A 13,607-nucleotide genomic window follows, 5' to 3' on the forward strand; every position below is an offset into this window, starting at 1 on the left:
GGTCTAACACTGCCTCAAAGATGCTAGAAAAATGACCACGGCTGTCTCACTCAATAACCTCTGCATCGCTTGTGCAAGACCTTAAAATGAAATATTCAACAGTTCTTTCCTAGCAGTGACAAAAACCTTGGATTTTCCCTGGCTTCAAAAAGCATGCATTTCCAGTGTGTTTGTAGTCATATACTGTGGACTTTTTTTTTTCACCTGAGTGTGTGGTGAACCCAAAAACACATTTTAAATGGACACACATGAAAGCAAATGCTTGTTTCTTAGTTTTATTACATAGTACTTTAGCATCATTCAGTTGGCAAAGTGGCGTAAAAAACATAGTTGTTTTTGTCTTATCTAAATAATTCATACATAGAGAGTACCTGGCACAATAAAAACATAAAACATATGTACATGTACATTACATATTACATGATTTATAAATAGTACTGATTTACAGCATATACAATTTTGACTGCAGGGAAAAAAAAAACTTAACATTGTGCATTTACACAATTTCCTATGTGTTTAGGGTTTAAGAATCAACATGAATTAAGAAGGAGCAATCTGGTGGTATTCAGGGCTTTGTTGAACAGATGTTAAAAACAAATAAAAAAAATAAAAATAAAAAAACACCAGTCCCTCTCTTTCTCTACACCACTTTTTATTTTCATATACCACCTCTTTTTAATGCAAATTTGAATATTAAGTAATGAAATTACGTGATAAAAAAACTAAATAGACTGCATGCTCTGCTTAAATTCCTCCACTGGGACATTTTTAATAGAAACATTTTCAATATTTACCCATTATGCATTGAATACAGCTATTACCTGTTAATATTTATTATTGTTGTCATTATTGATTAATTTAAAGTCCTGTTTACTAGCAGTGGTGCAATATTAATGTGGAGCTCTATAGCCCAAGTTTTAAATAAAAAGATATATAAATAAAATATACTAAAAAAAAAAAAAAAAAAAAAAAAAAAAACATATGGTTGAGCATAATTATCAAGAATTAAGTACAGTCTACTTTCCATATGGCTATTTGCAAAATCCACAAAACTAAGTCATTAATTCCAGTTCAACACATCTCCTTTGAAAATGAAAGGATTTTGAGAATTCAAAGACACATAATTTTAACTGTTCTTCACTAGCTAACTTGACTTGCTTTTGGATTCATGTGTCCTAGAAGTTAGTATTTTAAATAAGTAAATGAATCCTTCTCTTGAGTTTAGTCTCTTCTTTCATCTGATGCAAGCAGGAGAAATTGAATGCTTTGCTAACAAAACCACACTGTTTTGAAGTTACCCTGAAGCAGGATTTTAATAAAGTTCAGTTAAATATTTGTTAGAATTAATCATATTACCAGAATTTTATCACCAGAGCTTGTAATATCTTCTTTTTTTTTAAATTATTATTGTGCTTTACATGCAATGTGTAAATCAAAACAATAATATTAATGAATGGAGAAGAGGAATTGCCTTAGTTGTGTGTTTATTTTGAATAACTGTTAATGTTAACTTCAGCTCCACAAGGCAGGCCATTGGTCATTTTTGGATATGTAAACATTCAGATTTACACACTGGATAAAAAATATATAGGAATAATAAAAATCCTTTAATCCTTGAATCCTTTAAAAACTGCTACAGGGCAGGGTACCCCATGTTCTACAGATAGGTCTAGTCTATGTTCTCCTAATCCAAGCAGGTTACTATATGAGGGATACAGGAAACACCCATGTATGGATTTGCACTTGGTAATTTTTGTGCTTCTTTTCAAATATTTTAGGCAACAGCATGTAAGATCTACAATTTGAAGTAAATATTAAACCACACATAACACACCCTGTAGTCTTAACTTAACCTTAATTCTGTTTGTTTATTCACTGCACTGAGGTTGATCATAATTAGCTAAATAAGAAATATAATTTTCCCATATCAGTTCAGCTTTCGACAGGGACATTTAGTTTACCCATTATATACTATGGGCATTTTTATTTGCATAAAAACTATTCATAAACATGAGAATTATAAATGTGTTCAACACAATGCTGTCGTAGCACATGGTGCATAGCACAATTTTGCTGCATTCCGCTAGCCTTTGACAGGTACAGCAGCATTAAATAATTAATAAAGTAGTAATTATTATCATACTCTAGTGCCAGTGTGATTTATTTTAAATGCTGTCACATATGAAGAATGTCTGTGTTACATCAATTATCTGCAGGTTTACTATGGAGCTCTGTAAACGGCACATAATAACACTTAAACCCTTTAGGACCTCCTGTATTCATTTCACTACATATATGCAACCATCATATATTCACTCTAAAAAATGCTGGGTTGTTTTAACCCAATTTTGGGTAAAATATGGACAAACCCAGCCATTGGGTTACATTTTTAAATTATATTTTTAACCCAATTGGCTGGGTTTGTCCATATTTTACCCAAAATTGGGTTAAAACAACCCAGCATTTTTTAGAGTGTTCTATTGTTATTATATATCATTATTATAACCGTATTTTGTTATTATCTAGACTAAAGCGCATATATATATATATATATATATATATATATATATATATATATATATATATGTGTGTGTGTGTGTGTGTCTGTGTGTTTATATTTATGTATTTATTTTATCTTTTTTTTTTCTAGAAAGATGTGCACCTAAATTGTGTTACAAATGATCATGCTGCTTTTGATCCAACAAACCGATGGTCTTTGAGATGATTAAAATCTACAAAACAACAAATCGTAATAAAATAGGTATTGGACTTAATCAGGTTGGTGAGTTATATATGTTTTTTTTTCCTAATAAAAAGTGTTTGCACGAATCTCTTCTGACAATATGACAGCATCCTTCCCAAACTGCAAAGACAACTCATTTGTATGTTACCCAAGGAAAACTTCCTATCTCAAAATTATTTCTAAGGGAGCAGCACTGCAGATATTTCTCTCACTTCTGAAGTACAAAATACATTTTGTTACACACACAGCTAGAAGAGAGGCTGAAGGGGAATGACAGCATGATGAGGGGGCAACATGGGCGGAAACATGGCAGGTTGTGGCAGAGCATGAAACGTCACAGTCATTGGGTGAATACTAGGGGGTGCCACTACCGATACCTGCTGAGGGGTCACAAAGGGAGGTGCAGTGGGCCGACAGATCTCTGGCCCCATGGGGAGTCGAGAAACAGGCACTACCTGGGGGTAAATAGGGGGTTGTGGGGGCAGGAAAGCGGTGTGGTGCTGTAATATGGTGTGACGTATTGTGATGGAGCCAGAAGGCAAGGAGGATGGCAGGTGAACTGGATGAAGGACGGCAGATGACATGGGCATATGAGGCCTGGATAGGACAGATTTGAGCTTGGTGGGGAACATCTGCTGGTGTAGAACTTGTCCATGACTCTGGATCTGCAGGAGACAGTGTCTCTCCATGCTTTCTGTGGGGGCCTGAAAAGATGCAGAGGGTTGTTGGAACAGGCTGCTGGTGGTGTGGAAGCACTCCCTCAACTTCTCCTCAGCCTGAATGCCTAGGTGAAATCTCTGCGGTGGGGTTTGAATGCTGTGCTGACATGATTTGTCGTGAGTAGCTTTTTCAGTCCTCTGCAGGGCTAACTCTCTCACATCGAGCAGGCAGGCCTGAGCAACCGCTGAATACTTGTTACGGTCCTTTGAGTGCGTTTGTGCTGCCTTGGACTCTCTACTAACGATGTTACTATTCTCCATTGTTGGCTCTTCCGAGAGCTTTGAATCTGTCTCTAGTAGAGTTAGACTACCCTTGGTGCATGAAGCATTGATCTGAGAGGAGGCACTCTGTTGCCAGTCACTGCTCTCCACCACAGTATGACCCGGGGCACTGCTAATGGAAGTAAATGTCTGAGGACCAACCGCACTGCTCTCTACATCATCAATACTGCATGAGATTTGGTCTGACCCATTTGAGCTGTCACACATGCCTTTTAAAACAAGGCATTTCAGGCTTGAATCCTCCACAGCTTTGTCCTTTTCTTCCAGAACACTGTTTTTAACAGCAGTACATTCATTTGCAAGGCATGGAGTTTGATCTTGGACATGTGACAACCTCTTTCTTTTCCTCATAATTCCATGCAAACAACAGGTAACTTCTGAGCACCCATCAGAAATCTCTGCCGGTGACTGACAGGAGTTGTAAGACTCATCTACATCACTCATAAAATCTGTTCGTCGTTTTTTCGAAATTTGTCCTTCACATGGTCCATCTCTGTTAGTCTCTGGTGATGAAGGCGTCTCCTCTTGGCACCCTTCGGCTGCACTGGATCTCTGAAAGTGAGATGTGTCCTGGCTACGAGAACACTGTGCTATGGTCGTCGGCTCCCCTGCAGTTGGATTGTCAGGCTTTTCCCTGCTGTTCCTAAGCACCTTTTCACCATCAGCACAGAACTCATCAGAGAGAATGATGCAGCCCGCTGAGCCGTTTACATCGGCTGTTGCCTCCTGCCTCATGCCTCCCACCCCTTCCTCAACTACGGGAGCTGTGCTGATGTCCTGAGTCTGATTTTGAGCTGATTGCTTTGACTTCTCTAATGGATGCACTTGCTGTGAAGTGGTGCCTCTAAATTGGCTATCAAGTCCTTCCACACACTCAGGTCGTCTGTGGAATTTCTTAGATTTCACCATATTGCTCTCTGTTTCCCGGTATATGTCTCTCCTCCTCTTTCGCTTCCTTCGCTTTCTTTTGCAGTTGCTCCTGTAATGACGTCGTTCCCTGGTCCGCAATTTCTTTTCAGCCCCCTTACTTGCATGAATCCAATCTTTGGAATGTCTACACCTGTCATGTGTTTTCAGCCTGACACAACTCTCTGTGTCATTTGAAAACTGATAACACTTTCTGACCTTGCCTTCAGGGCCTTCGCTGGGACTGTTTCTGTGGCTGGCTGTGGATTCCTCAATGTGCTTGTCAGAGTGGCAGGATTTGAAACCTGAGCAGACAGATAATTCCTCATCAGTTTTGAGCTCAGTCATCTCCTGAGTGTCAGCAGACCTTCTAATCCGTGACCTCTTGAAATCAAAATGGAGGGGGTTGCAACTGAAAGACAGGGATGGCTCTGTCCTTGTGAAGGACACCATCTCAGAGGGCCACTGGAAGATGGTGTTACCATCTCTGCTTAGGACAGAGAAAAAAGGCTGGCTTGGTTTTGTGAAAGGGGAAGATGTCTTTGCAGTTGCTTCCTCCACTTGTTCTTGTTTTTGAGCAGAATCGTTCTTAGGTGACACATCTGAGAAAGTCTGTTCCAGAGGCTCAATGATGGTTGAGTGCTCCTCCTCTGTAATGCTGTTCTCCTCTACTGTCACATCCTCAGAGGTCTCAGGTTTATTATCAGCAATGCTGCTTTTCAGGCTCTCAACAGAGTCCTCAGAGTCAAGAACAATATCAGCACTGTTTAAATGGTAGGGGGAAGTGTTTATGAGGGATACGGCAGGACTGGGCACATCCTCTGAGTAAACGAGCAAAGCACACAAATCTGAGGCCGTTGACGAGGGGCTCTCCCTCGCCACAGGGATATCTGATGACCCCTGACTTCCGGTGCTGTCACTTTCTTGAAAGTGCTTGCCCAGCTGTGTGCCAGTGCTGTAAATTGCCTCCTCACAATTTAGTACTTTTTCCTCCATGGGGGAGCTGGGGAGGTCAAGCTCGACAGGGGGTGCTCTGAGTCTTTGTCTGCGGCTCCGCTCCATCGATCCCTCCTCTATGCTCTCACAGAAAACCGCCGCTGAGGACTCAAGCTTAACAGACGCTTTCTTTGGAAAGGAAAAAGAGAATGCAATTTTGCGTCTAAAAGTTTGCTTTTTGGCCCTGCCATTGTACGGCCACAGTGACTGATTACTAGCTAAGCCACAACTGCTGGAATGGATCGGACCCCCTGAATCTTGAGCCGCACAGCTGTGGTTTTCTTCTTGGGCATCATCACAGCAGGACTCCCTGAAAGAACCCTCCACTGCCACCGTGGTAGACTTAAACATAGGACCACTTCCTGGGGCACTGCATCAGAAAAGAAGAAAAGACAGACAAAATCATGAAATCATGAAATGTGCCAGGTTTATTTACACTTTTTTAACTAACCAAAAAAGGGGGTGGAAATGATGATTGGACTCCACAGGGAAACGAGATGATTGTGTCATGGTTTCCAAAATGACGTCAAAATAAAATTACATCTTGTGCTTCATGTGCTTCAATGGAAGCAAGAACACCTGACATGTCATACAAAGAAGTGAACATTATCAATGTGAAAAAAGGGCATGTTTAATCAGTGATTTACAGTAAATAGTGCAGAATGTTTATTTGACTTGTAAATATTATTCACTTTGTTTACATGTTTAAAAGAATGTTTTAGAAGAAAAAGAGCAGATTTTCTTGACTTTTAGATCACAGTCTATATATGTATACATTGGCACATTGTATATCAATATGGAAATAACAATTTAACAAAACGTCCCCCACCATTGCACCTCTCTGCGTTGTTCAGCAAGCTCATGTAGGCGTCTGAGAGCTCTCTCCTGTTTCCTCTCATCCTTCCTCGATTTGGAGGCCACGTTGCGGGCAAACTCCCTCTGCTTCAGTTCTTTCAGCCTCTGAGGGGGGGGGGGGGGGGGAGGGATGATGACAAAGAATCTCTCATTCATTCACTTATCTTAGTATGTCAACTACGCGAAAGCAACAAAAGTTATTTAAATAATAATCCTCTTTGAGGCCATGAATCTTTTTTTTTCATGCTTTAACAACCTTTCATTATGAAGACTGGGGTATCGCTGCTGTGTATCACACATTGAGGGATACACAACAAAAAAGATTAAAAATCACTTCAAGAGAGAAGGAAGGTAATTAAGGTGTTTGCACACCAATGTTATGTTTCATCAAATCCATTTTCTGTGCAAATAAAAAGAAGCTGAGGATGAGGTTGCTAAACTCCATGAAATTGTCCTATTTATTTTAGATAAAACTCAGTGGTGCTAATTTGCATTTGTTTCCTGGTCTGAAAGGCTTTGTGCTTTGAATGCAAAATTGATGGAAGCTGCCACGAGAGTCTGATGCTAAAGCCGCATATGCATCTCAGGCAGTGAGATGTATCGATTGGGATTATGTCTGTACATGCAGTGCACAGTCCCTTTGGTCTGTTAGATAATCTAAATTAACTTTCATTAATAATTCACAAGGATATGATATTTATGGATGTTTAAAGACTACACTCCTTTTGAAAGCACCAGATGTCTCCAAGCAACAACCAGTTCTAGAACAGTTATCACATCCAATTAATCCTGTAAGCTTTCTTTCAATTATCCACTAATAGTTGATGCTTAGCTTTAAGACAGCTGACACGCCATTTTGAAAAGCATTTTTATTGCAGGACAGACTATGTGTTGTACTTGGGCAAGTTAGATTCCGTGCTAGCGATAGCTGAGAATAAAAACAGCGATGATTTCTCCAGGCAGACAAGAAAGAGTCATCTGGCCCAACATTACGCATTCCACTCAGGTTGCACAGCTATACACAGTTCAGTGGCGCTGTAACCTCTCCTATTTGAGAAGGCTTCAGTGATTGCATTTACCGTGGCTGGGGCTCATAGTCAGGAGAATGCGAGGCGGTCACATCAGATATAATTTTGTCATGTTAAAGGGCTGCTCAGTGTGGAGTGGGCACATCAGGGTAACTAGTTTGATCCCATCAGGATAGGGTCTCTTTGTGCACCTGCCCTCCATCTTTCATCACCTATCTTGTCACTCTCTGCTGGCACAGTATAGGCAAACTCAGACCTGATCCGCTGCGCTGGTTCACTGTCAACCATCCTTGCAGAAAATAGCAAACAGGTTGGCGTGGGCTATATTTATTTGACTCTCAGGTTCATTCCTTGGAGGAGCTGTTCTTTATTGATTGTTAATATATTTGGCTCTGGAATGAGCCATTAATGCATGGAGCCTGTATTTCACATGACTGGATGTGGTTACATCATTTATAGTAGGATGCAAGACTGATGTGAGAGAGCTGTACTGCAAATACCCTGTGAAATCCTTTCATGTACAATGGGGGCAGACATGACTGACAGGTCACTTGAGAATGAATGAAAATTTTAACACAGTAATTTTTTGACCGGACATGTATTCTCAATTAAAAGCAACATTGAGACCAGTCAAAGGCAGACAGTGAAGTCTTGGCAGTGATGATTCACACACTGACAGGAACACCAGGCTTTTCTATAGCTCTAGGATTCCTGTGGGTCTGTGAGTCTCCCATACTCCATTATATTCTCAGCAGACATGCTCTGCCAGCCTCAGAGGGTTGCTGGGAAATTGTGCTATTCATCCATCAACCTCATTCATTGAGGAGGTACAAATGGTAGCATGTACTTGTGCTGTAGAATAGTTTGAACTCTGCAGATAGGAAGCCGAGGATAGGAGGATTACACTTTTAAAAAAGCACTTGTTTTCCTTGGCCTATAAATATGGTTGGTGCGTTTGACTATTTCTCCTTTGAGTATGATACTGTTTTTCCTTTTTATCTAAGACTGATACTGCCATTTCTGTTTTATTATTGATAAGTCAGATACTATTTTTGCCATTTCTGTTTTCTTATTTAATATTATAAGTTCGACAATGTTGTTGCTACTCCTGTTTAAGTCTGTTCTTAGCTTTGCTGTACTTATCTGTGTTGTGATGTTGCATGGTATTATTGTTTTTTAATTTTGTAGTTCTGTAAAGCACTTTGGTCAGTCAGTGTCTGTTATAAAATGTGCTATATACATAAAATGAACTTGAACTTGAACTCGAGGCCATGTGACGAACACATCTGAATGACACAATCTAGCAAGTGTAGCACCCTTATCAAAGAGTGTGGGGGAGTGCCTTTTTTCCTTTATAATCCATTAATTTCACTCCTTTTGCAGTGTTCAATAGCAAGGTCATGAGTGGAGGGTTTGTAGATGGTGTTAAGTCAATAGTTCAGTGAGCTCTGTTATTGACAGCACAGCAGGCCCCAGAGACTCCATGCATTTAGTTTCTGAGTGAGTCAGAGCACAGGGGTCAGGGCCGATATCAAACAGCAGGACAAGTGGTTGAATTAAAGCTTTAACTTGTTATTAAAGGTTATACTGCTATTTTTAGATGCTGGCGGTTCATAAATCAACATACACTGAGTGACAAAACTCCATTGAAGTTGTTTGTTTGCTGCAGAATTTCTCAGAATTGAAGAATTCAATTATCTATCTATCTATCTATCTATCTATCTATCTATCTATCTATCTATCTATCTATCTATCTATCTATCTATCTATCTATCTATCTATCTATCTATCTATCTATCTATCTATCTATCTATCTCTATCATCATCATTAAAGGGACACTTCACCCATTTGAATTAAGCTTTGTATTGTTAGAAACCCAGTCATATTTTTGAATGGTCATGCATTATTTCCCACTTTTTCTCTGAGACGGGAGAAATAAGGATTTTGGTGTTATAATGATGTAAAAATCACCATTTTGCGTCATTCTAAGCAGGAAGTAGAGGGGTTGAGACTACAAACACTGTTCCTCATTTCACAGGGGGTGCAACCCACTCACACTAATGACCTATTACAGATCAGTGGGTGGGACTTCACTTGCAGAAACTAAAAACAATATTCTCCATCTTGTTTGGAAGCTAAGCTAACAGGCGCTGTGAAGCCAGATGTAAAGTTACGACAATGGCGAACTGTACTCAATATGATATGGAAGAAGAGGATGTAGAAAGTCTGATGCTCGAATCAAATGTTCGTGGCAACTTTTATGAGCCGCAATATAGTGAAGAACAGCTGAGACTGATGGAGGAACAGAAGGCAGAAGACCTGCCTGTCTCGGAAGAGGAGCCCAGACTGGCTCAAGCTGGGGCGTACTGGTGGTGCCTGTGCTCTCACTGCACCTACGGACATAGAGATAGAGAGTCCGTCTGCTGCAAAGAATTTCAATGATGCCAATTTCTCCAGGACGCAATCTCTGAATCAGATGAGGACACGGACGTTTGTGTTATGAACCATCCTAGTTTCGTACTGCATATGTTCTGACCGAACATCCTGGTATCATGCAATAATTCACCATTTCAAAAGAAATACAAATGAGGAGTAATTCACTAATGAGTTCGCCAACTAACTAGAAATTTTGTGTGATATGAATTTTGAGCTCTGGTGGTAGCTAGCCTTGTAGACGGAAGAGTGATTTCTCTGATATTTGCGCTGTTCTGGATTAGTGGGAGTGGCTTGCGGAGCTGTGCAATGTGGTGCATTGGGGAGTTGTTGTCTCTCATACAAATGCGCCCTAAAGTTAATTTCTGTCTTTCCTCGGTCAAGAAAGCACAAAATTCTAAATTTATTTAATGCTTCGACTACCCACGGGTGTTCCCATGGGTGAAATGCTCCTTTAACCTTTTTTGTTAATTAACTTTCTGAATGAAGCACAACAGTAATATTGAAATATAATATGATTAATATCAAGCGAAATCTTATCAAGCGAAAAGATCGCTCATTTAATAAATAAATAACAAAGTTTAAGTTTTATAAGCTCAAATGCTCGCCTTGCTCTGTTCTGCGACGCACGTTTGTGACTCTCCAGTTCGAACTCGTTCATCAAAATGAACAAATCTTTTTTCAAAGCGGTCGAAAAATGCTGGAATGTTTTATCAAAAACCTTAATTTCTTTTCGACTGAAGAAAGAAAGACATGGACATCTTGGATTACATGGGGGTGAGTAAATTATCAGCAAAAGGTTTTTTAAAAAGTGAACTACTCCTTTAAGAACAGGTCAAATGTCCTGCCTGCTTTTGATCCATGGCCTCCTAAATTAAAACTCCATAACCACCTCCACTCCACTGACTCTGAGTCGAAGGGGAAGTCATTTGTCTTGTGCTTTACATGTGAGCTACAAAATCCATCTGTTGTCGTATTCTAAAACACTCTATTATTGCTATGCATTGCATCAGTGGAAGTCTCAAGGGGCAGACAACAGGCCCATTACCTGCTTGTGAGCGTGGTCATACGAGTTGATGTGGTTGTCAAACTCTTGATGCTTGTAATACTGTTTGTCACACAGCTGACAGTAGAAGTTGGCCTTGAGGTCCTCCAGGGCTTTGGCCAAGGTTTTCCCCTTCTCAGCATAATCCTGGAGCAAAATTAAACATAATAATCCATCAGGAAAATAGCTTCCAACTTGTTTAAAACACATAATTTAGAATGGCACTCAATGTAATGTCCTTCATGGGGTCCTTGAATTGAGATGTAGATATTTTTAGTCTTATTACTCAACAATACATTAATATACTAAAAAAGAAATTGATGGGGAAATCACATGACAGAAATTAAAATGGCCTGTCAATTATTTGTTCTATTGTACACATAAGTGTTCATTTGTCCTATTAATACAAAGAGACTCTTGTCCCTAAAGAAACACTATTTGCCAGATATAGTCAAATAAACTCACAAATATACACAGAGATATTGGTAGACAGATTTATATACACAGTACACATGTTGCTGTCATGTTGATATATATTCATAATTTGAGAGGGTGGATATTTGTGGTGCTCTTCTTTGAAAATGATGCTCATAAAACTGAACTCCGCTCCCATGATGCTATCCTCATTTTCTTCCTCTTCTTTAATACTCTTTATTAAATATTGATTTACAACAAATTTTAGATGGGAATACTTTTACCAGGGGCAAATTGTATTTCAAATTTAATTTCTTTGACGCCCTAGAAATATGGAAACTTGCAGATTTAAAAACAAGATAAAAAATAAAAAAGGAGAAGTCTATTCCCAAAAGGTCTCCAATCCAAATGACCGCAGGGAAGAGGAAGCACTTCCATTTTAATTGGAATCAGTTTACCATAAAACTCACCGTTGACTCAAATGTGAACCTGTCATTTCTGTGAACAACAGCATGCAGAGGAGGACTAGTAAATCAGCCAAGGATGATTAAGTGAACTATCAAAAGTGTCAACCAGAATGAGATGGCCAATAAATGATATACGATTGTCATCATCAGTCAAAGCTGACAAACGTATGTCTGGTGTTATTACTGACATGATCGTGAGCTTTTCACAACTGCATCAAACCCATTAGACTGAGAAACAGGGAATCCCGGCCCATTCAAATGATCTCATGCCTTGTGAAAATAGTCTGTCTCTCACTCATCTTAGGTGAGAATACGCTACTGCTAAACACACGTCTGTGATATGCAAAATAATAATATCCCTCACACTCACTCCCACTGAGAGACAGCATGAAACAATTGCCATGCAATGGTACTTAATAAGTGGCTAGCTTGCAGGTAATGAAAACTGAATCGCTTGATTAGCTAGATGTCCTAGAGAAAGTGACCCTTATTTTCTTTAGCTCGATAGACCTGAAAGGTTGGTACAAACTCGTTTGCTCTATATCAGGAAATGGCTACTTCTTCTGGGAAAGTCCTCTGAGCACCTGGACTGTTGAGAAGCACGCCCTTGTTTTTATAGACTTATTAGCAACCCCCTGGATCTCAAGATAACAGTGGAGTCAAGAGAGTTTTCACATAAACAAATACATAAATAAAATAAAAAATCCAAGTTGGTTTTAGCCACTTTTTTTGTACTTGAAAGTATTTTGGAGCGAAATTAAACAACAGGACTCATATATGGAATGAAGAAGAAAAAACACCAAAAGCGAGTGATGTGGTGTGAAGCTGTGAACTCATTTACACAGCAGATCTAATCACTGCATGGGGGGAAGCAGCCACTTAACAACAACTTTCTATCAAGCTGAGAAATCCCTCTATACCTCTCTGTTCCTTTCAATATTTCAAAATAGAATGAGGTTGTTCTCAAGGGCATGTGGCCATAGCAACAAACAAAATAAATAAATAAATAAAATAAAAATTATAATAAAACAAATACAAATTGTATTGTTTAATTTAATTATTTTTAGTCGTACTTTCTAAGGCAAACATCACTATTACTGATTCTCATAGTTAGCACTAACAATATTAAATTACCTCACATAATGCATCTCCCACTGTTAATAGGACCATAATTGATACTTGAAATCATGCAGATTTCTGATGTTATTGCATAAGTAAAAAAAAAAATCCCATACACAGTGGCGCAAAAAGTGGGTATGCGCTATATGCGGCGCATAGGGGCGCAGCACAATGGGGGGCGCCAAAGCGATGGTAAAAAAAAAATTATATATAGGCTATATTGTATTTCTATAAGTAGCTGCCATTGTGCGTTTCTAAATAATTTCTGCATTCCTTCAATGTTATATAAAATTTTAGAGGACTAACAGCCAGGCTAGAGTAGGCGCCCTCATGGAGAAGGGGGGGCGGATAATATCGCGAGCGGGCGGGGGCGCCGTGAGCGCTGAGCGAGCAGGTACGAGTAGTGAGTTGTCGTCGAAAAAGATGGATAAAACAAAATGCTGTGGGGCTAAAAATAGAAAAAGAAAGAGAGAAAAGGACATGGCATGTCAATTGATGCAACAGCAGCTAAATAACTGCATGCATTGCTGAAAGCCAACAGGTAGGATTTAAAATGTGACATCCAGGCATGGCCATCGGGACTACCGGGAGATTCCCGC

General features: G+C 39.5%; 1 protein-coding gene across 1 annotated transcript in view; it reads right to left on the minus strand.

Moving 5' to 3' along the window:
* Positions 1–2,896: 2,896 nt before the first annotated feature.
* znf804a (zinc finger protein 804A) overlaps positions 2,897–13,607 on the minus strand; it is a 59,073-nt gene continuing 48,362 nt past the window's right edge. The window contains exons 2-4 of the mRNA XM_039656081.2: positions 11,012–11,155; positions 6,476–6,606; positions 2,897–6,016 (exon numbers count right to left, since the gene is read on the minus strand). Of these exons, the coding sequence (XP_039512015.2) occupies positions 2,992–6,016; positions 6,476–6,606; positions 11,012–11,155 (3,300 nt within the window). The 3' untranslated portion in view covers positions 2,897–2,991. The remainder of the gene's footprint in view (positions 6,017–6,475; positions 6,607–11,011; positions 11,156–13,607) is intronic.

The sequence above is a fragment of the Pimephales promelas genome, chromosome 7 (assembly GCF_988280905.1).
Source record: "Pimephales promelas chromosome 7, fPimPro1.hap1.1, whole genome shotgun sequence".
Classification (NCBI taxonomy): Eukaryota; Metazoa; Chordata; class Actinopteri; order Cypriniformes; family Leuciscidae; genus Pimephales; species Pimephales promelas.